Source organism: Prionailurus viverrinus, chromosome F2 (genome assembly GCF_022837055.1).
Source record: "Prionailurus viverrinus isolate Anna chromosome F2, UM_Priviv_1.0, whole genome shotgun sequence".
NCBI classification, from domain to species: domain Eukaryota; kingdom Metazoa; phylum Chordata; class Mammalia; order Carnivora; family Felidae; genus Prionailurus; species Prionailurus viverrinus.
Window position 1 is genome coordinate 16,373,982 of NC_062578.1, and position 24,264 is coordinate 16,398,245.

The 24,264-nt window shown below is 36.5% G+C and overlaps 1 protein-coding gene across 3 annotated transcripts in view; it reads right to left on the minus strand.

Annotated features, from left to right (window-relative positions):
• The window catches only part of PDE7A (phosphodiesterase 7A), a 271,768-nt gene that overhangs the window by 33,354 nt on the left and 214,150 nt on the right, over window positions 1–24,264 (minus strand). For all 3 annotated transcript variants that reach the window (XM_047842854.1, XM_047842853.1, XM_047842855.1), the window contains one exon: window positions 23,408–23,491. In XM_047842854.1, the coding sequence (XP_047698810.1) occupies window positions 23,408–23,491 (84 nt within the window). The remainder of the gene's footprint in view (window positions 1–23,407; window positions 23,492–24,264) is intronic.

Here is a 24,264-nt window from a genome sequence, read left to right on the forward strand (position 1 = left end):
AATGACAGAACCAGCCTTAATAAGTACTGATTATTTTGCAGACAACCTAAGAAAGGACAGAGAACCTGTCCAGATGAAATAGCAAATGAATCACAGAACAGTGTTTTCTGCACCTAGAAGGCCTGGGGAAGATTACTTAAGAAGATTACATTCTGGAAAGAATGAAAATCCCATGACACCTTGTAGAGACAGCAGCTAAAACCACCTCAGAGCTTTGCTTAAGACAATACGGGACCAGAATTTGGGGGAAGGAGGAAGAGAATATTCAGTATTTCCATTAGTCTAATTAGTAATATGTAATGCACTTGCACTACAAAAATGAAAAGGAAGGGCGCCTGGGTGGTTCAGTTGGTGAAGCATCCAACTCTTGATTTTGGCTCAGGTCATGATTTCGTGTTCTTGAGTCTGAGCCCCAAATCAGGCTCCACGCTGACAGTGTGGAGCCTGCTTGGGATTCTCTCTCCCTCCCCCCACCTCTCTCTCTGCCCCTGACCCACTCATGCATGTGCATGCTCTCTCTCAAAATAAATAAATAAACATTAAAAAAAAAAAGAACAAACCCGAACCTAACCCCTACCCAGTCATCCATCCAACCACCTCCCAAGCCTTCCCCCAAGATAATTTTTTTCTTAAAGATTCTTGTGTATTTTTCCTGAGTTTTTTGATCAAATGTATGAAATCCTTATATACTATTTTTCTACTCCTTTTACATAAATGGTACCATATATTCCATTATATGTTCTGCATCTTGCTTTTTATCTTGGTGCTCCCTTCCCTATCAGTACATAGAGACCTTCCTCATTTTTTTATGAGGCTATCAAGTATTTCATGATATGGATGAACCATAATCTGTTTAACCAGTACTGCCCTGAAGAGCGTTGCTACAACTTTACAATTTACAAAAAATACCTTCATTTTGTAAAATATGCTTATATTTCCACTTCTTGATTTGTCAGCTTAAGACATCATCCTTTAATATTTTGTTATTACACGCAAGGAAATGACTCTATATCCTACTTTCCCTTTCCCAATGTTTGTTAGTTGACGGAGTATATACTTTTTCTTTCATGATAATAATGTATCTCACAAACAATATATCTTTGAATGGTAGTCTTTGTATTTGACAGACAGCTTGACTAAATATAAATTCTTGTCTTTCATTTTCCTTCCTGGAGTGTATTTCAAAGTACTGATTCATTATCTTCTGGCATTGAGGTTTGCAAAGTCTGAGGCAAACCCTTTACTTCCCCCCTTTAGTGACTTGGTCTTTTGCCATGGCCACCCACAGAAACTCTCTTGATCTTAAAGTCCAATGACTTTGCTAAGATATACCCCACTGTGAACCATTCTGGATCATTTTCCCCTCATACATGGTGTGCTCTTTCAATATGTCATTTTAACTCTTCTGTTACTTATGAAGAGTTTTCTTGAATGGTATTGCTAAATATTTATTGTGTTCCACTATTTTAGCTTTATTATTCAGACACTAAACTGTTATGTTGAAACGACTTTACCTATCATCTGTATCTCACTTCCTCTCCAATTCGTTTTAATCATTTATTTGTTTTGTTTGCTTTCTTATTTTTCCCAACCCTGCTTAGCTTCTGAGATCAGACAAGATTGGGTGCACTCAGGGTGGTGTGACTGCAGATTGCTTTTCTCATTTCTATCCCCTATGCTCATTATCTTGGTTACTGCATATTCTACACCTTTGGTCCTACCAAATGCCTTCATTTCTGTGATATATTTGGACTTTTGCTTCTATTGTTTTTTTCCTAAATATTTATTTATTTTGAGAGAGAGCGAGCAAGCAAGCAGGGGAGGGGCAGAGGGACAGGGAGAAAGAAAATCCCAAGCAGGCTCTGTGCTGTCAGCACAGAGTCCCATGCATGGTTCAATCTCATGAACTGTGAGATCATGACTTGAGCCAAAGAGTCAGATGTTTGACTGAGCCACCCAGGTACCCCTTGTTTCTACTCTTTCTTGATTCTGAATGTACATGTTTCAACCACTTTTTTTTTTATCTTGCCTTATTATCTATTCCCTGAGTTCAATTTGTTCTTTATGGCTATTGCTTCATTTAATCAAAAAAAATTTCAATGGTTATTTATTAACAGAGACAGAGTGCAAGCGGGGCAGGGGCAGAGAGAGGGAGGCAGAATCCGAAGCAGGCTCCAGGCTCTGAGCTGTCAGCACAAAGCCTGGTGTGGGGCTCGAACTCATGAGCTGTGAGATCATGACCTGAGCTGAAGTCGATGTTATCTGACTGAGCCACCCAGGTGCCCCATTTCATTTAATTTTTTAAGTGAGTGGTACAAAATTCAGTCACACTTTCTTACACCATAAAAATAAACTCAAAATGGATGAAAGACCTAAATGTGAGACAGGAAACCATCAAAATTCTACAGGACAAAACAGACTACAACTTCTTTGACCTCGGCTGCAGCAATTTCTTACTTGACATGTCTCCAAAGGCAAGGGAAATAAAAGCAAAAAAATTAACTATTGGGACCTCATCAAGATAAAAAGCTTCTGCACTGCAAAGGAAACAATCAACAAGACTAAAAAGTAACCAACAGAATGGGAGAAGATATTTGCAAATGACATATCGGATAAAGGGCTGGTATCAAAAATCTGTAAAGAACTGAACAAAGTCAACACCCAAGAAAACAAATAATCCAGTGAAGAAAAGGGCAGAAGACATGAACAGACACTTTCCAAAGAAGATGTCCAGATGGCAAACAGACACATGAAAAGATGCTCAATGACACTCATCATCAGGGAAATACAAATCAAAACCACACTGAGATATACCATCTCACACCAGTCAGAATGGCTAAAATTAACAACTCAGGAAACAACAAATGCTGGCGAGGATGTGGAAAAATGGGAACCCTCTTGCACTGCTGGTGGGTATGCAAACTTGTGCAGCCACTCTGGAAAACAGCACAGAAGTTCCTCAAAAAATTAAAAATAGAACTACCCTATGACCCAGCAATAGCACTGCTAGGAATTTACCCAAGGGATACAGGAGTGCTGATACATAGGGGCACTTGTACCCCAATGTTTATAGCAGCACTTTCAACAATAGCCAAATTATGGAAAGAACCTAAATGTCCATCACCTGATGAATGAATTAAGAAAATGTGGTGTATAGGGGCGCCTTGGTGGCTCAGTTGGTTAAGCGGCCAACTGTGGCTCAGGTCATGATCTCAGTTCCTGGATTCGAGTCCTGCATCAGGCTCAGTGCTGACAGCTCAAGAGCCTGGAGCCTGCTTCAGATTCTGTGTCTCCCACTCTCTCGGTCTTTCAAAACTGAATAAACATTAAAAAATTATTAATTAAAAAAAAAAGAAAATGTGGTATGTGACACCACACATACACACACACACACACACACACACACACACACACACACACACTGGAATACTACTCAGTGATGAAAAAGAATGAAATCTTGCCATTTACAACAACGTGGATGGAACTGGAGGATATTATGCTAAGCGAAATAAGTCTAGTCAGAGACAGACAGATATCACATGATTTCACTCATATGTGGAATTTGAGACACTTAACAGATGAACATGGGGGAAGGGTAGGAAAAACAAGATAAAAACAGAGAGGGAGGCAAACCAGAAGAGACTCTTAAATACAGAGAACTGAGGGTTGATGGGGGTGGGGAGGTGGGGAAAATGGGTGAAGGGCATTGAGAAGGGCACTTGTTGGGAGGAGCACTGGGTGTTATATGTAAGTGATGAATCACCGGATTCCACTCCTGAAGCCAAGACTACACTGTATGTTAGCTAACCTGAGAATTAAAAAGAAAAATCGGTCACAATTTTCATCAATTTGAAGTAACATTTTTCTGTGAGGTGCTCATTATTCCAAAGTATGAAATTATCATAATTACATACTCTTTTTGCTTCTGGGCTGTTTCTTTTATTTTTCTTACAATTCTGTAATAAACATTCTTATAACTATACCTTTCCACATATCCTAGTTGATTCCCTTGGAATACACCCTCAGAAGTAGAACAAACACATCGGAGCACATTTCAATGGCTTCTAAAACACACTGCCAAACTGGAGAATAAGTTTTCTAAAAGAAAATTAGAGGGGCGCCTGGGTGGCTCAGTCAGTTAAGCATCCTACTGCAGTGCAGGGCATGATCTGGCAGTTTGTGGGTCTGAGTCCCGCGTCGGACTCTGTGCTGACAGCTCAGAGCCTGGAGCCTGCTTCAGATTCTGTGTCTCCCCCTCTCTCTGCCCCTCACCCGCTCGTGCTGTCTCTCTCTCTCTCTCTCTCTCTCTCTCTCAAAAATAAGTAAACATTAAAAGAAAGTGAGAGAGCCTTCCAAAACTGTCCTAGAATAGCTTCCAAAATATGATCTAAGGGATCAGTAACTATAAATCAAGGATAAAGCATGATGAGATCATTTTAAGATGGAAATTTTTAGTTTCCTCAGGTTTGCTTCCCTCCCACTCTTCCCCCTCTACACACATACATACACAGATTCCCTATAACGATTAGAAGGAAAAGTCTTATATTGAAACAAGGAAAGACCACTACAGAGAAAAAAAGAGTATCAAGTTGAATAAGTAGATATCATTTAGGAATATATAAAAAAGAATACATGGGGAACTGGAAACAGGAATGAGTGACTGAGAACTTGACTAGTACCCTCATTCAGACTGTTACTGAAAAGCTCACCCTCTAAGCATATTATGTAAAATCTGACCCTACTACCAATACTGTCATGGGCTCTCTCTGTAACATAAGGTGTGCCATTATTTATTTCAAAGCATAATACACAGTAGATTAAAATTGTCTTTATTAAAGCCCAGCTTCCACCAGGCCACAACTATTTATTGTAAGTCCCAGGGTTGTTCTAGTTTACATGGTTACCTACATTCCAAACCAGCTTAGAAAGCCAACAGGGCTCAGCGAATTAATCAAGTTACTGTTAAAGAGCCGTTAGCTCTGTTGGTTCTCTTCTAAAATATAACATTACCTCACTATGTGACCATGAACAAACTAATCAACTTCCAAAAAATTAAATGAGTGTTGTTACTTGATGATCATGGGAATTACTTCCAGCCATCCATTCTTAGATTCTCTGAGGCAAAAAAATGAAATATGGGATAGCAGGCAAATTTAGAAACAATGTTTTCCCCTAATATTAGAAAGGAGAAAGGAGATACAGGCAATAGGTTAAGGAAACAAAAGGGCCGGAGAATCACACGTGTTCAGCAGTATTACTCCTGACAGTCCCAGACTCACTTCTCTATCATTCAAGTAGCATGGCAAAAGATGTCACTGACAGTTGTTATACAAAAGAGGTTTTTAACAGGAAAGGCTTTGGATCTTGAGACTTGACGGCTACTTGCTTTAATGGTCCACAAGAGGGAGCCTTGTAGTCACTATATCTGCCACTTAAAATCCTAAAAATCACTTAGATGCATATAATCATGAATTACCCTTGGAGACTATTTAAACAATGTTTTTTAAATTCAGTTTTAACTGTAGTCTAGGGCAATGTCATGTGGAATGGTAATGGAATAAAAAAACCTGAAGGCATTCTATATTCTAACCTCTCCTTTAATTTTCCTAAACACACACACACACACACACACACACACACACACACACACACACCCCAGAAGCCATATCTGAAAGGTTATTGTTAAAATACTGAATAATTACTTATCTATGTCTATGGGACAAATTTTCTTGTAAGAACATCTACACTTGGCATGTGTGGATAAATGAGGAAGAAAATAGCTACGTGCATAAAGCAATGGCCTTTAGTAGAGCAGTGCATGCTGATATGCAGAGGCAGTACAGCAGAGTAGATAAATACATGAGCTTTGGAGTTACACACCTGAGTCTAAATCCCAGTTCTGCCACTTCTACTAGTTTCGTGACATTAGGAAAGTTATTTAAGGTCTTTACCATTTCCTCACTGTAAAATAGTCATCATAGGACTGTTGTAAAAATTAAATAATACATGCAATATGTCTTTTTTGGGAAAGAATAAACAATTAACACTTAATAGCTATAGTTATCATAGGTATCAAATTTGTTTTTAGTTAAGGTATAATTGACCTATAACACTGTATTAGCTTCAAGTTCAAATATTTTTAATTTTTTTAGTGTCTATTTATTGAGAGAGAGAGACAGAGCATGAGCATGGGAGGGGCAGAGAGAGGAGACACAGAATCCGAAGCAGGCTCCAGGCTCTACGTTGTCAGCACAGAGCCCGACACGGGGCTTGAACTCACAAACCATGAGATCATGACCTGAGCTGAAGTTGGACGCTTAACTGACTGAGCCACCCAGGCGTCCCTCACGTTCAAATATTTTTAAACACATGACCTCACATTACTTATTTTAACAAAACCAAATTTATTCTTCATGATAGCATACTTCATCCTGAAGACCACAGCATACTTTTATGTACTATAGAAATAAATGCACATATTTAAAAGATTTCAAAATATGCATATTTTGCATGTAAAATGTTATTATTTTAAAATGAATATATAAACAGTCCAAGCTTTAATGCAAATCAAAGAAATAAACGAGCTACTCATAATCTAAAACCAGATCAATGTTAATATGAGAATAAACTGTACAATCAATATTCTTTCCCTTAAGCAATTCTTATAAGCTTAGTTTATGGAATTCAATGTTCACTTTGACAGGATAAAATAATTGGTTTAAAACTCTTTTAAAAGATTATAAGATTATTGTTATTATTGTTATGGATTAGGCATTTCCCCCCTTCAGACACGGGATATATGGTATGTTGGATCCCTCTTATGTTCAAACTCAGGACTTGAAGATAGCTCCTTATTCATTACATTTTTAATTACCTTATTAGTGAACTGAGAAAGACAGACAAAAAAAAAAAAAAAAAAAAGGAAAGAACAAAGACTTAAGTGTAACAGGTAAAATAAAGCCTAAAGTTGAATCTCCTATTCCCCCAGTTCTCCTAGGTACAATTAGACCATTAAAATGTATTAAGATTAATGTCCATTCCATATCAGCTCCCTAATTTATGCTTTGAAGTTAGAGAAGATATCTAGGGGACAGAATGTTCTATCAACTTGGGACAAAGAAACAAAAATCAGTGGTTTTTAAATGTAGGCAGGTGGTACAGGGGATTGGAAGTAGGAACATTCATGATGAAAAAGACAGAGAAAAAAGACATAAGATTCTTGTTTTTTGTGCTATCTCTGTGAACTAACATAGACATGTTTGTTTACGTTACATATTACAGATGCGATTTCAAGACAGATGAATGATTGGGAACAAACTAAAATTTAACAGAAACCTCAGCAAAAGATGACCTCAGTCTACAACACCACAGCTGTAAGTAGAGGCTGGCTTGCCTTCATTTGGAATGAGACTAAATTACAAGTGATGAATAGCTGTGTTAGCAGATCAAACAAATAATGGCTGAAGAAAATATGCTTGTAAATAGTAAAGTACTGGCCAGTACTATTGTACTATTTACAGTACAATAGGAAAGATAATGAGAAAAATTCTGTAACAAAGACAAAGTCATGGCTGAGGGAAACTCCAAGCAACAACTTTTACACTTAAAGGGAAGAAGCAGAAAAAGCTACCAAATATAACAGGATCTACCTTTGTATGGGAGTTATTACACATTAAAGACTGAGATCATCTAAGACAATAAAACTAGTGAGACCCAAGCTTTTAAACTCAAAACACATACAAACAGATGTTCTTTCTGATCATATAACTCAGTATAAAACAGGTACTGAGGTCTAACACAGCCCTGTTAGGAAGACAGGAAACAATCCCAAATCAAACACACATGAGGATCTCAGAAAAAGTTTAAGGAGTTTTATATCTTTTCATAGAAAGTCATTACAATAAAGACAACATGAGACATTTGATTCAACAGAAAGTCAGCAACCAGCCTGAATCTGGTTAATAGTTCGTATCATACTTACAGAGCTAGAAGTAGGACCCTATAAAATCTAACTGGTAGGGGCGCCTGGGTGGCTCAGTCGGTTAAGCGGCTGACTTGGGTTCAGGTCATGATCTCGCAGCCCGTGAGTTCGAGCCCCGCGTCAGGCTCTGTGCTGACCGCTCAGAGCCTGGAGCCTGTTTCGGATTCTGTGTCTCCCTCTCTCTCTGACCCTCCCCCGTTCATGCTCGCTCTCTCTCTGTCTCAAAAATAAATAAATGTTAAAAAAAAATTAAAAAAAATAAAATAAAATCTAACTGGTAGAAGATACAGTTTTAGTCAATTTGATGCAACAAAATTATATTCACCCTCTACTATTAGCCAGAAGCTGCCAGAGGCCAGGAACAAAAAAACGAATTATGACTAAAAGCCTGTAAATTTAAAAGCTTTTAGACTACAATATAAATATCCTGACAAGTTCCCTTGCTGCCCTATTATGGGGTGGAGTAAAGTGCTAAAATGAATAAAAAGCTCAAGATAATGGGTAAAACACATTTACATGGACTGAAACATTACCATGTGCCAGGAGTAAAAGAAAATGGAAAAAACTGCATTTGCGTAGACATGAAAAAAAAAGCTGTAAAAAAAACCCAACAACCATATTCCTTGTATTACTTCTTGTCTGATATTGGCAGAGAGACCGTGCCTTCCAGTCTGGATGACGTCAGTAAGCTTTGGTGAATTCCATGAAAAGAAGTAACTGTCAAGCTGGCAGCTTCTGTTACTAGTTGATAATCATCCCAGAATCTTTAAAAAGACACACCCGACTTTCTGAGTGCACATGCAGTGTTTTAATAGTTCTTTTACATTTTAAAGATATTAGTATTTATTATATAAGCTAAAAAGGTGTAACTAAAAGAATGACTTATTAAATTGAGGGACATACAATTTTAGGAGGAAACGAGGGACAAATTCTGACAAAATGTCAATACAGAATTCATTTCATCAAGTCCAATAAACTGAAGACTCAAAATATTGTATTTCAAGAGATCAGGTATCGAAAAATATTTGTAGGAATATTTGGGGCTTTTAATCCAGCCTACTGAAAGTAAGCCACCTTACTCACAAGGAGGCAAGTGAAATGAGGAGTCTCCTGGTGATCTTTAGAGCTGAGTGAAAGCAGAAACATGAGAAGCCATTACATCAAGGAATGATGCTCCAGAGCACAGGAGCTCATGTTAGGGACACACAGTTTCAGCAGAAACTACTCTCCTGTCAGCCCCATGTCTCCATCAGCCCCTTGCTCTCTCTAATCAAACAATTCCTCTCTCCCTCCTTCTCACCCCCCTTATCTTTTCCTCCCAATTTGTTAGTGCTATACATTGCTCATTGTCACTAGGTGCCTCAAACATAGAATTTTCACACTATAAAATTGGGAGACCAAACAGGTTCAAATTAGTTGAATGAAGGACATCAAGAATCAGTTTTTAAATGGGAGGACCAGAAATCTGTACCTTAGTAGGAGTAACTCCCAGACAGAACAGGTCTGAAAGTTAGGGATCTTTTAAGAATGGGATGAAAGCTGAAATTTGTCAGTGGGTCTCAAAAAAGTGTTAGCACCAACATTTTCATATGTATGATACATATTACCTTATGTGCTATATAACACAGAAGTTAATAAGAACAAAAACAAAGGTAAAAGATTGCTTCAGAAAAATCTCTTCAGTGAGAGATGATATCTGGGCAAAGTTTTTGATTTCTTGCCCCACAGAACTAAGATAATACCTGATAAATTCACAAAAGAACTTAGCATGAACAGCCCACTAAAAGCATTAGAGACAAAAGAAAAAGGAAAAAAATCTAGTTAAGAACAAGGCTTCTGTATGATACATCCATTTCAGGAAAGATTTAACTTAAAAATGTAGAATTTATTGATTAAAGTAGAATCATTGCAATAAACATGCCAGACTAACCCTGATTACAGGTTAAAACCAGATCTTTGGGAAACACTTCTTGGCAAAGACGACTGGCGACCATCAAAATCCCTCTGTAACATGAGTACAAGTAAGTTTTTAATCATCTTCCCAAAGTTTGAATTCCCACAGTTCTGTAATAAGCAACCATAGAACTGGTCCAATACCAGTTAATTAACATATATATTCTGATTATAAACCCTTCATTTTTAATAAGCTTACATATAATTTAATTACCAACCTTTTTTGTTTGGAGATCATTTCAAAATACAGGTATAAAATACAAAAGGTTGTAAACTAAACTGAAAATAGTACAAGGAATACCCTTTACTCAGATTTGCCATTGTTAACATTTTTTTCCATTGCTTTAATATTTGCATAGAGTGTCCATGGACGTTTCTTCTTCTGAACATCTGAGGGTAGATTATAAACATTCTGGTCTTTTACTCCTAAATATTTCAGTCACTAATACCACAATTTAATACATTTCCCTATTATAAACAAAACCAAACAAAAACAAAGTGAACATCTTTGTACATACATTAACATTTACCAATGATTATTCCCTTTGCATACATTTCCAGTGGTGAAAACAAAGAAAAAAATGTTTAAAATTCTTGATGCATACCGAGGAATTGCCCCCTAGAGTCTCTAACAAAGTAACTATCACCAGCACTTTAGCTGATAGTTTAAGCTCCTAAATTTGATAGGAATTTGTTTGATTGGTAGTGAGGCTGGACATTGTTTCCATATTTAAGGTATTTCTGTGTTGAACTGATTTTCTTCTGTGGCTTCTTCATACTCTTTCAGAAAGACTCAAAGTCAAAACTTGTATGATAAGGCCTATGACAAATCATACTGGGGCCTTAAGAGAAGGATTTATAACAGACAATCCAAATGACAAAAACTCAAGGCAGAAAAACTGTAATACCTATAGAAAAAAATTATTGCTGAGGCCCTACTTATTATCTTTGGAGCCTGGGATTGTTCCCTAACTGGCCAGCTATCTTGAGGGGAAACCCAAACACTGTTTATTATTAACTGTATGTATAAAAAAAACCTTAAAAGAAAAGCTCAATATTGCAATGCAGATGTCTCGTAGTAAAGATAGTATATTGTAGTAAAGATAATATATCAACATGGAGAAAGTCATAATCCAGAAATTAGTTAAAACTATTCTAGCACTTAAATATCAGCACCTCACAGATACAACAGATAGAACACAAAATTACTGACAAAAAATAAGTTTTAATTAATATGCTGATAGTGTATTATGTGTCTTTACCTGCTGTGATGCATTTTTCCCCTATATTTTAAGCTTTTCCTTTCTTTAGAAAGATCCGACTTTGGGTACAGAGCACGGGTTATATTACAAGACATAAATCCTAAAAATAAGGACAATGGTTAAGATAATACCAGAATAATCCCAGACAGTGGTGATAAAGGTCTGAATCAAGTAGGATAAGAGATAAGGAGGACAGAGAGGAAAGAAATATGGCAGCTATTTTTGGTTACAAAATACAAGGAATTTAATGCAGACTGGATTTAAGCAATGAAAGAGCAGAAAGAGACAGGAATTTGACAACGGGAAAATTAAGAGTGAGGTTAAGTTACAACCACAGAGGTACACAGAAGAGGGGAGTTAAGGAGCGGTAGACATTCTAATTTCAATCCATTTAATACATCTATCTAGAAGTTTGCAACCTGAGCATGTAGAAACTATTTTAATTTCAGCATGCAAGGTTGTGTCATTGTGAAAAATAAAATCTTATTTTTAATTATACATAAGGGAGAGGACACATTACTAAAGTCTTTCAAATGCTTCAGTCCCTCTGAAGGCTTAAACTTAACCCAGAGAGCTGCTTAAGGGCAGGTAGGTGCCTTTGCCAAGTCTGAAGAAGAGGAGGCTCCTGAAGATGGCTCATGGGAGGTTTAGGTCATAGCAGGAGCGTGTGCTCACTCTCTGATTAGATCACATTTCATAAAACATAAGATTAAGATTTTTCTTTTAAGAATTCCGACCTCTGTGATGAACAATAGCTACTATACCAGTAGGAAACAATGATTCATTTTTTCTCTATGAAAAAAAAAAAGGAATTCTCCAAATTGTATCATCTTTTTGGCTTAGAGAGATATTGTTTTGCAGAAACTACAGGACCGACCCTACAGTGACAGTCAATTTCCAACCTAGAGTCTTCACCTTTTGTAAACAGCAGCATGATGAGGTCAAGAGTTGTGAGATACCCTTCCATACATTCTGAGACACCATCCTAAATCGTTGTAAATCAGTAGATCAGGATACAAGTGTAGATCTCCAAACCCAACGTAACCTCTTCTAGCTTGGTACTGCTTCATATTGTTTTTAACCAGTGTTTGTCATTAGGTTTCATTTTTTACCTAATCTGAGCTTCTTCATCTCTTAGAAGGTATATTTCATCCTTTACCTTTATTACTATCATTGATATCTTTGGTCTACTCTTGTTTTGTCCTTTAGAATTTTTATTATTAGTTCTTGGCTTTGTAATGATTAGAAGTCATCGATCCTATTTTAATTCCACTAGAGAGTACTTTCAACTCTCCCAACCAAAAGGTCTCTTATGTCCTTATTTAAAATTCCAATATTGGGGCGCCTGGGTGGCGCAGTCGGTTAAGCGTCCGACTTCAGCCAGGTCACGATCTCACGGCCCGTGAGTTCGACCCCCGCGTCGGGCTCTGGGCTGATGGCTCAGAGCCTGGAGCCTGTTTCCGATTCTGTGTCTCCCTCTCTCTCTGCCCCTCGCCCGTTCATGCTCTGTCTCTCTCTGTCCCAAAAATAAATAAACGTTGAAAAAAAAAATTAAAAAAAAAAAAAGGAAAAAAAAAATAAATAAAATTCCAATATTAATTACACATTTCAAATCCTCCATTTCAGTAAATTCAGTGAAAGATAAGGGGTTATTCTAGAGACTCCCAATATAACTGCACCTTTCTTTATAATATCAATATTTAGAATTAACCTTTTTACTGATATCCTTATTCACATCCTAATTCATGAATATTACAATATTCATAAATAATTTTATTTAAACTTTTCAATGATAATAAATTCACATGAATCAAAATTCAAAAGGCTCTACAATAAAACACTTTTTATTTCATTTTCTCAATCACCCATTTCTTCCTGGAAGCAACCAATGTTGTCAACATATTGTTACAAAAAAAAACCCCCACAAAATCTAGATATTGAATTATGCTTGCGTTCTTCCTTAAAACAAACCCACTAAGACTGGACTATTGTTCTTTTATACTGTTGGAATCTCTTTTGCTAAATTTTTTTTCAAAAACTTTTTTTAACAGACACGTACAATAAGAGTGTATTTTCTTCTTAAAAATAATCATCAGTCTTCTAAAGATCCAGAAGAATTTGCCTGTAAAATCTCTAGACCTCATGATTTGACGTAACTCTTGGGCAACTTTCCCAAACATGCTGCTTTTCACAACTCCTTTACACTTAAAATTACTGACTGCCCCAAAGAGCTCTCGCTTATATGAGTTACAGCTACTGATATTCACCATGATAGAAATTAAAACGAAATTTGTAAATACTTGTTTATCATTTCATTAAAAAATAACACAATAGTACTTCCAGTTTCTGTATCCACATATAAGAAGCTTGGAAGCTGCCACTCTGTCCTAACAATAAATAAAAAGCTGACCAGACTGAACTCTTCTAGGATCTGTAAGAGAGGTGAGGACACAGGGCAAACCACCTCCCTCAAGATGTGAGAGACCAAGAGATGATGAGAAAGAAGAACAATTTACTGGAGCACAGATGAATAACTGATGAATTTCTGGAGGCTGAGTGTGACCAATTCTGAGACCCAGTCATGGGGCATCCCAACAATTTAGTGAGATTTACCTCCAGGTCTGACCAGAACCCCACAGTAAATGTCTGCCACAACTCACACAAGAATAGACAATCTGAATAGGCCTATTATTTATTAAAATATTGGAATTAATAATTAATAACTTTCCAAAACAGAAAACATCAGGCCCAAATGGTTCACTGGTGAATTCTACTGCACCCATAAGGAAGAAATTATACCAATTCTCTACAATCTCTTTCAGGAGACTGTAACAGAGGGAATACTTCTAATGCACTCTATGAGGCTAGCATTACTCTAACAGTAAAACCAGACACAAACATTCTAAGAAAACTACAGACCAGTATCTCTTATGCCTATAGGTGCAAAAATCTTCAACAAAATATCAGCAAGTCAAATACAAAAATGTATTAAAAGAACTATATACTACAACCAAGTGGTATTTATACCACGTATGCAAGGCTGGTCCAACATTAAAAAATAAATTAATGTAATCCATCACATCAACAGACTTAAACACACACACACACACACACACACACACACACGATCATACCAACAGATGCATTAAAAGTATTTGACAAAATCCAACACCCTTTCATGATAAAACCTCTCAAGTTAACTAGGAATATTGGGAATTTTCTCAACTTGATAAAGAATATCTATAAAAACCCCACAGTTAGGGGTACCTGGAAGGCTCAGTAGGTTGAGCATCTGACTCTCGATTTTGGCCTGGGTCATGATCCCAGGGTCATGGGACCAAGCCCCACATTGGGCTCCATGCTGAGTGCAGAGCCTGCTTCACTCTCTCTCCCTCCTTCTGCCCCTCTCCCCCACTTGTACTCTTTCTCTAAAAAAATGAAAATAAATAAAATTTTAAAATAAAAAGATTCTCTTTAACCCTCTGCCCTTCCCCTGCTCCCATGTGCACGTGCATGTACCCTCTTAAAAACAAAAACAAAACAAAAAACAAACCCACAGCTAAAATACTAAATGGTAAGAAACTTGACATTTTCCCACTAAGATTAGGTAGAAGGCAAGGATGTCTCCTCTCACCATTCTTTTTAACATTATAAGTCCTAGCTAATGCAATAAGAAAGAAAATAAAACATATACAGATTGGAGAGAAAGAAAGAAAACCCTCTTTGTTCACAGAAGAAATGATTGTCTATACATGAAAGAATAAACAAAAAAATTCCTGAAACCAATAAGCAATTATTATAGCAAGGTTGCAGGATACAGGTTAATATAGAAAAGTTCATTGCTTTCCTATGTACCAGCAATAAACAAATGGCATTTGAAATGAAAAACACAATGCCATTTTCATTAGCACCCCTCAAAATGAAATACTTTATTAATAAATCTAGTAAAATACATACAAGATCTACATGAGGAAAGAAATAAAAAAAGAACTAAATAAATGGAGATATTTTATGTTCATGGATAGGAAAATTCAATATGGTCAAGATGTCAGTTCTTCTCAACTTGATCCTTAGTTTCAATGCAATCCCAATCAAAATCCAGTAAGTTATTTTGTGGATATCAACAAATTGATTGTAAAGTTTACACAGAGAGGCAAAAGACCCAGACTAGACAACTCATTATTGAAGGAGAAGAACAAAGTTGGGAGCCTGACACTGTCCAACTTCCAGACTTACTATAAAGCTACAAAAATCAAGACAGTGTGGTACTGGCAAAAGAACAGAAAAATAGACCAGTAGAACAAAGTAGAAAGCCCAGAAATAAACCCACATAAAAATAGCCAACTGATCTCTGACAACGGAACAAAAGCAATACAACAGAGCAAAGAAAGTCTCTTCAACAAATGGCGCTGGAACAACTGGGCATCCATATGCAAAAAAATGAATGTAATACAGACCTTACACCCGTCACAAAAATTAATTCAAAATGGATGATAGACTTAAGTATAAAATAAAAAACTATAAAACTCCTAGAAGATAACACAGAAGAAAATCTGGACAACCTTAGGTATGGAAATGCCTTTTAGAAACAACACCAAAGACATGCACGATCCATGAAAGAAATTGATTAGATGGACTTGATTAAAATTAAAAACTTCTGCTCTGCAAGACAATGTCAGGAGAATGAGAAGACAAGCCACAGGATGGGAGAAAATAGTTACAAAAGACATATCTAATAAGGGACTATTATCCATAGTACACAAAGAACTCTTAATGTCCTACAAGAAAATAACCAACTTGATTAAAGAAATGGGCCAAAAACCTTGATACCTCATCAAAGAAGACACAGATGGCAAATTAAGCCTATGAAAAGATGACCCACAGGAAATTTCAAATTAAAACAAGATACCTTTACATACTTATTTGAAAGGCTAAGATTCAGAATACTCACAACACCAAATGTTGATGTGAATGTGGAGCAACAGAAATTCCCATTCATTACTGGAAGGAATCCTAAGTGGTACAGCCACTCTGGAAGACAGTTTGGCAGTTTCTAACCAAACTAAACATACTCTTTGCCATATAATCCAGCAATCACACTCCTTGGTATTTATCCAAAGGAGTCAAAAACTTATATCCACACAAAAACTTGCATATAGATGTTTGTAGCTGCTTTATTCATAAGTGCCACAACCTGGAAGCAACCAAGACGTCCTTCAGTAGGTAGGGGAGAAATAAACTGTGGTACATCCAGGCAATGGAATATTATTCAGTGCTAAAAAGAAAGAAGCTATCAAGTCATGAAAAGGTAAGGAGTAATCTAAAATGAGTATTATTCATGTTAAAAAAGCCAATCTGAAAATACAGACAATCTGTCTGTATTTGCTACATCTATTTTCCTGTTTTCTTAAATTCACTTAATCGTTACCTACTGTATGATTCCACGTATATGACATTCTGGAAAAGGCAAAGCAATTTATAAAGTAAAAAGATCATTAGTTGCTAATGGTTGGGGAAAGGAGGGATAAATAGGTGGAACACAAAGGATTTTTAGGGCAATAAAAATTCTCTGTATAACAATGGATACGTGTCATTACATATTTGTCCAAACCCATAGAACGTACGACACCTAGAGTGAACTCTAATGTAAACAATGGACTCTGGGTGATTATGATGTGTCAATATAGATTCATCAATTCTAATCAATGTATCACACTTGTTGGTGATGTTGATAGTAGAGGAAGCTATGCATCTGTGGTATGGGGGTATGTGGTAAATCTCTATACTTCCTCTCTATTTTGCTCTGAACCCAAAACTGTTCTAAAAAATAGTCTTTTAAAGAAATATAATAAACCCATGTTAACATAAATAACATTTTTATTTAAAAAATGTTTTTTCCTAAACAAAAAATTAATCAAAATTATTCCCCCCCCTTTTTTTTTTTCATTTTAGAGAGAAAGAGAGAGAGCAAGCAGGGGAGAGGGGCAGAGGGAAAGAGAGAATCTCAAGCAGGCTCCATGCTAAGCTCGATCCCATGATGCTGGAATCACAATCTGAGCTGAAATCAAGAGTCAGTTGGATGCTCAACCAACTAAGCCACCCAGGAGCCCCAAATCAGAATTATTCTTTTTTTTTTTTTTTTAATTTTTTTTTTCAATGTTTATTTATTTTTGGGACAGAGAGAAACAGAGCATGAACGGGGGAGGGGCAGAGAGAGAGGGAGACACAGAATTGGAAACAGGCTCCAGGCTCTGAGCCATCAGCCCAGAGCCTGACGCGGGGCTCGAACTCACGGACCGCGAGATCGTGACCTGGCCGAAGTCGGACGCTTAACCAACTGCGCCACCCAGGCGCCCCCAGAATTATTCTTAAGCAGTCTATTTTTATTCTTAATTTCCCTTGTATCTGTTAAGGATTCCCCCCTCCCCTTAGTTTTTAAGTATTCATCATAGCTTAATTTAATCCCTTGACTGAGTTAGCCGGCATTATCGATTTTGTTGCAAAGAGTAATTATTTAGTTTATTTTTATTTTAGGTTTTAACTCATTAATTTCTGTTTTTTATCTTTACTAACTGCTATCTTCATCCTTCCTTAGGTGTACTTTGTTATTCTTCTTCTAACTTCTTGAACTTGACTATTTAATTCACTTATTTCATTCTTTCCTGTATTTATTTATTTGTTTATTTAAAACGTTTTATTTAAAATGTTTATTTATTTTTGAGACAATTCGAGAGACAGAGTGCAAGTGGCGGAGGGGCAGACAGAGGGAGACACAGAATCTGAAGCGGGCTCCAGGCTCTGAGCTGTCAGCACAGAGCCCGATGCAGAGCTTGAACCTACCAACCGTGAGATCATGACCTGAGCCGAAGTTGGGTGCTTAACTGACTGAGCCACTCAGGTGCCCCATTTTTTCCTGTTTATTAATGTAAATATTTTTAATGCCATGAATTTTCCCATAAGCCCTGCTTTAACTGAATTTCACCGTTTTTTCATGTGTAGTCTTAATGATCATTTTTTAATAGTCTGCAAAATCAGATTTCATCTCCTCTTTGACTCAAGAATTTTAGAATTTAAAAAATTTCCAGGTGTCCAGGTCTTTTTGTTTCCCAGTCTTGCTATTAATTTCTGTCTTTAGTGATCCTACTTCCCTTGACAGCTGCCTCTCTCTTTCCTTTTCTTCACAGTGAAAAGTCTCTAAAGGACTTTCACTTGTCTGTATTTGCTACATCTATCTTCCTGTTCTTTTAAATTCATTTAATCGTCAGGTTTCCCTTATCACCACCTCTATCTACATCACTAAATCAATTCTTCTTGCTCATTTTGACTTATCAGTATAATTTGGAAAACTAAATACGCCCAAATTTGATTTTTTTTGTTATGATGTGAATAAGGGGTCAAGATTCATGATTTCCCATATGGGTAGCCAATTGATTCAGCATCATTTATTTAAAAAAATTTTTTTTCAATGCTTATTTCATTTGAAAGAGAGAGAAAGAGTGTGCACACAAGTGGGGGAGGGGCAGAGAGAGAGGGAGAGAGAGAATCCCAGAGCCCAGCACAGCCTGATTCAGGGCTCGATCTCACCAACTGCAGGACCATTTATTGAAAAGATAATCTTTTCCACTACATTACTACATTTGTAACCAAACATCCCCAATATGTGTGCATCTGTTTCTGAAACTTACAATGTTTCATTAGCCTATTTCTCAGTCCTTGAACCAATATCACACTACCTTAACTATAACTATAGTTTATAACAAGTCTTTAGAACTGGGAGGAATATAAAGCTTCTATAACATGGTTCTTATTTTTTCTGATTGTCTTGACTACTTTGGGCTTTTTGTTTTTTTTCAAGATTTTATTTCAAGTAATCTCTACACCCAATGCAGGGCTCAAACTCACAATCCTGAGATCAAGAGTCACACATTCCACCCACTGAGCCAGCCAGGTGCCCCTGGGCTTTTTTAATCTTTATGTAGGTTTTACAGTGTGTCGATTCTACCAAAGGGAAAAAAAAAACCCCTGCTGGGATCTTTATTGTGATTTCACTAAATCTATAGGTCAATTCAAGAAAAACTACCATCTTTAAAATATTCAATCTTCCAATCCATGAACAATAGTATATACTTCTGTTCACTTAGGTCTTCTTTTCTCTATAATATCTTATAGTTTCCTATACAGAGTCATATGCATCTCTTGTTAGACTGATCCCTACATATTTGATCTTTCGTTGATGTAAATTTAAATTGTTATTTCAATTTTTGTCAATGATGCTTTACAGAAATACAACTACATATTGACTTTGCACCCTTCAAATTTGCAAACTCACCTATTACTCCTAATAGTTTTCTAAGTACATAATCATGTCATCCATAAATAGTGACACTTATACTTCTTTCCTAATCTTTATATCTTTTATTTCTTTTTCTTAAATTACAGTACTAGCTAGAGACTCCAAAATAATACTGAATAGAAAAGGTGATAAATGACATTCTTTATATATTGGTCTTTCTGTGACTTTTCTCCTTTATTCTATTAATAACACGGCTAATTATAATGTCTGGTTTTTGAATGTTAAGCCAATCTTATATTTCTGGGAAAATTGAAATTGGGTCAAAATATATTCTTTTTCCTAAAAATTGCAGATTTAATTTGATAGTATGTTATACTTTCATCTATATTCGTGAGTGATACTGGCTGTAATTTTCTATTCTTGTCATATCCCTGCTAGGTTTTAGTAGCAAGATTATGCTGGCCTATAATAAGTTGTGAAGTGTGTCCTTTTTTCTCTTATTCTCTGGAAGAGTTTGTGGGTGAAATTTTAGTTTGACAGTTATTTATTTTTTTCCATCACTTTGAAGCTAACTTTCCTTTGTCTTCTAGCTTCTTAGTTTCTGTTGAAACAGAATCTGTTTCTGGCAATCTCATGGCTGCTCCTTTGAAGATAATGATTTTCTTTCTCTGTCACTACTTTTATTTCCCATTCTCACTACTTTTACTTATTTATTTGGTTTACTTTTCCATTTTGCATGTCTTTTTTCTTTCTTTTTTTAAGTAGGCTCTGTGCCCAGTGTGGGGCTTGAAGTCACTATCCTGAAATCAATACTTGCATGCTCTACTGACTGAGCCAGCCAGGCACCCCTTTTCTTTTCCATTTTGGAAAAGAGTTTACTCTCAGGTTTAAAATGCCCTATATACATAGATAGATATAGATGTGTGTGTGTGTGTGTGTGTGTGTGTGTGTGTGTGTGTGTGTTTCTATTTAAATTCGTTAGTTAACATACAGTGTAATATTAGTTTCAGGTGTACAATATAGTGATTCAACACTTCCCCACAACACTCAGTGCTCATCACAACAAGTGCCCTTCTTAATCCTCATCACCTATTTCACTCATACTCACACCCACCACCCCTCTGGTAACCATCAGTTTGTTCTCTATAGCTAAGAGTCTGTTAGTTTGCCTCCCTCCCTCTCTTTTTACCCCCTCATTGGTCATTTGTTTTTGCTCACATATGAGTGAAATCATTTCTCTTTGATTTTGGTTTCTACTTATACTGTGCTAATCTACTGTGGTTTTCTTGTAATGTTACTGTACTTAAGATTCATAAGGCTTCTTGAATCTGTACGTTAATGTGTTTTATCAAGCTTTAGAGATTTTTCAGCCATTACCTTTCCAAAGACTACTTCTGCTATATTTTCCCATTCCTCTCCTGGGACCCTAATAACCTTTTTAACACATTTTGTGCCAGATTAAGGATAGAAGATTAAAAAACTTTTAACCTTACTCCCTTTGACAAGTGGGGTCTATGTCCTCTGTGCACGAATCTGAGCAAGCTGTGTGACACAGCTGATCAACAGAAAACGAAAATGTGCCAGTGTCCATGCCCACATGGTCAGAGACCAGGTGTTCCCATACTTCCTCTCTTTTCGAATGCTTGCTCTGGGTGAAGCCAGCTGCCATGGAAGAAGGCCAACTACCCTGAGACTGCCATTTATGGAAAGAAAGAAACGCTGGCCAGCCCCAGAAATACCAGCTACCCTACCCTGGCATCACATATAAGAATGCAGAAGTCATCTTAGATGTTCCAGCTCCAGGAGGGGACATGTGGAGATAAAGCAAGGCCCCAGACTATGGAGCTAGTGGAGCCATCCCAGCCATCTCTAGCTGTTTGAACTACCCCAGCTGAAAATCAAAGCACTGTGGATCACAGACAAATCGAACCTGATATGCTGACTAAATTCCTGAACCTTAGAATCATGAACACAAAAAAAGTTGCTTTAGGCCAATACGTTTTAGAGTCATTTGTTACTTTTGGGAGAGATAATCCTCCACAGAGGATACTTCTGAGTGTCCCTGTACATTCTTCCTGACAAGCCCTGGCCAATTTTTACCCGGGCCATTTCTCAGGGTTGTGTTTGCAGCTAGCAACCTTGAGGAATAAATAATATCTTTTTCTGGGACAAAGAGAAGTATTACTGTAAAAAAGGCATCCTCCCCAAGCTCATTACTGCTCAGATGTAATGAAAATTCACTGTGTGCACAGTATCCACATAAAATCCTCCAGGTTGCCACTATGGGATGTGGTGGGGCTAGAGGAGCTGACACAATATGATTTTCATGTTGCCTGCTGTGCCATGAATAAGAAGTCCTTTGCCTCTGACCCAGGAGACTTGTGTCTTCTGTTAGCATCCAGGAAGCGGTAATAGGCTAACTTATTTGTTCAATTATAAGGTAAAATCTTAGATTCTCCACAAGTCTTGACAGATACAGACCAATAGGTAACTAGAACATATTCCATGTATCTTTTCCATATTTTCTACCTTTTGCCTCATTGTGTTTCATTCTGAATGATTTCCTTTTGACCTAATATTCCAGTCCACTAATTCTCTCTGAATTTGGGGTCTTATTTGCTATTAAAACCATCTCCAATGAGTTCTTATTTAAGGTATGTTATTTTTCATTCTTAAACGTCTATTTGATTCTTTTTTTCACAATTTTCAGTCCTCTACTGAAATTCTCATTCCTTTTTTTTTTTCTCCCATCAACATAATAGTCATTTTGAAGCTCATGTGAAAGAATTCCATTATTAGAATCTCCTGTGGATGTTTCTATCATTTCCTCTTCATTTTTGGTCACACTGTCTTACCTCCTTTTGCCTTTTTATTTTTAATTCAGTGTTTTATGAAAAATTTAGAGTTAACTTGAGATTTAGGGTAATGTTACCTTCCTCCAAAGATTAACATTTACTTCAAGTAGGTGGCTAGTGGTACTCAAATCACAGATTACCTTAATCTAATCACAGATTGAGCTATTTCAAAGCCAGATTTATTTCTAAGGGATACCACTTTGGGGTTCCAATGGCATAAAGGGTTTACCAGGACTGATGCTCCAACCTTGGTGGAGTATTAACACCTGTTTTTGTTTTTCCAGCCTTAAGTGTCCATCAGAAGCTCTGCTCAGCTTCTCATCCACCTTTCCCAGAATCAGTAGATGCTACCCAGAGGAAAAGTAGCCTAAATGCCAGGTTCATCTCTGCCTTCCCAGCATTCCAATACACTCAAATACATGTCTTCCACTTTGTCCAGTTTTTCTAATTTTTAAAACTGGAGTGTTAATCCAAATAATTTATCCAATATTACCAAAAATGGAACTCCTCCAAAACCAGATGTGTTTAATGTTTAACGGTTTTAGAAGTTCTGTTTTTTCCATTTTCTCCATTATGGGTCTGACCCACACAACACTTGTTTTCAAAATATGCATTCTACCAAAAACCTTTAAGGCTGGAGGTGTATTTTCAAATAAATCAGGATATACGTTATTAGCTATGAAAATACCTTACAAAATGTCATTTGCACAAAAACATTTTATCTAGGGTAGTGAAGACAAAACATTTGGAATAAAACAACTTAAAAGATTACATATATATCTTATATGAAAGAAAAAAAATGTACCAAAGTATTTCACATTTAAATTGGAAAGAAGAAAAACTATATCAGCTTTCGTATTTTATACTTTCCAATTCTAATTGTCTCTAAGCATTTACTAACATTAGCTAGAAATAAAGTGTCATTTATCATGACCCAGTGTTTTTAAGACATTCAAAACATACTGGTTTTTTTGTATTTTTTCTTTTGAAAAATTACATAATTTTATGAAAATGTAAAGTTTACTGAAAGCCTAAGAGAAATACCATATATGCCAACACTCACCATGAAAAATACGAAAATCAATATATGGATGAGAACCTCTTCTTTCTGATTCAAATCCTGCTCGACTCCTTACACGTACATCTCCTGGACAAAATCGAGAATAAAACATAAGCTTAGAAGGCTGCCATCTGGGAAGAAGCTCCCATATGCAGCAAAGGTTTATGTGGTATCATACTCACAAGTAATGACCCATTAGTGATATATATATGGAATAAGTAGTTGAGAGTGGATATATGTGAAGGGGTTTACAAATTTTCAATATTGAGTTGTAAGGCTAGATGAGGGGGTTTTTTCATCTTCCCTTACAATAATAAAAATTACAATCTAAATTTTAAAGTTAGCATTTGAAAACATGACAAGTATGTAACAATCCAACCTAATATCTTATTATTCACAAGGAGTTTAAAAAATCCTCAGCACAAAACTTTAAAAATCCAGAAAGAAAAATATTAAGTGTCTAGCACCATCCTATAGACTATAAGAGACATGAAAGAAAATATATTACCTATTCTCAAGGACCTTACAATTTTATAAACGTACAGAAAAGTGTTAAAGACTTTGCAATAAATGTTTAATTTGATATAACTTTTCTCTTTTCTCATTGACTATGGATATACCCAAGGCCTTTAGTTGGGTCTTAACTTAAACTTCAACCTTTATAAGCCCAGAATTGTTTCTACATGTGTCTATAGGACTTTCGGATCTACTTCTCCATAGAGCAAAATAACCACTGCAACTGTGTACCAGACACTCTGCTCCTTATAGGCATTATTTTAATTCTCTAAGCAATTCTGAGAGGTAGGAATCTTAGTCCCCATTTTACAGATGAAGATATTGAGACTGTGAGAGGTAGCCTG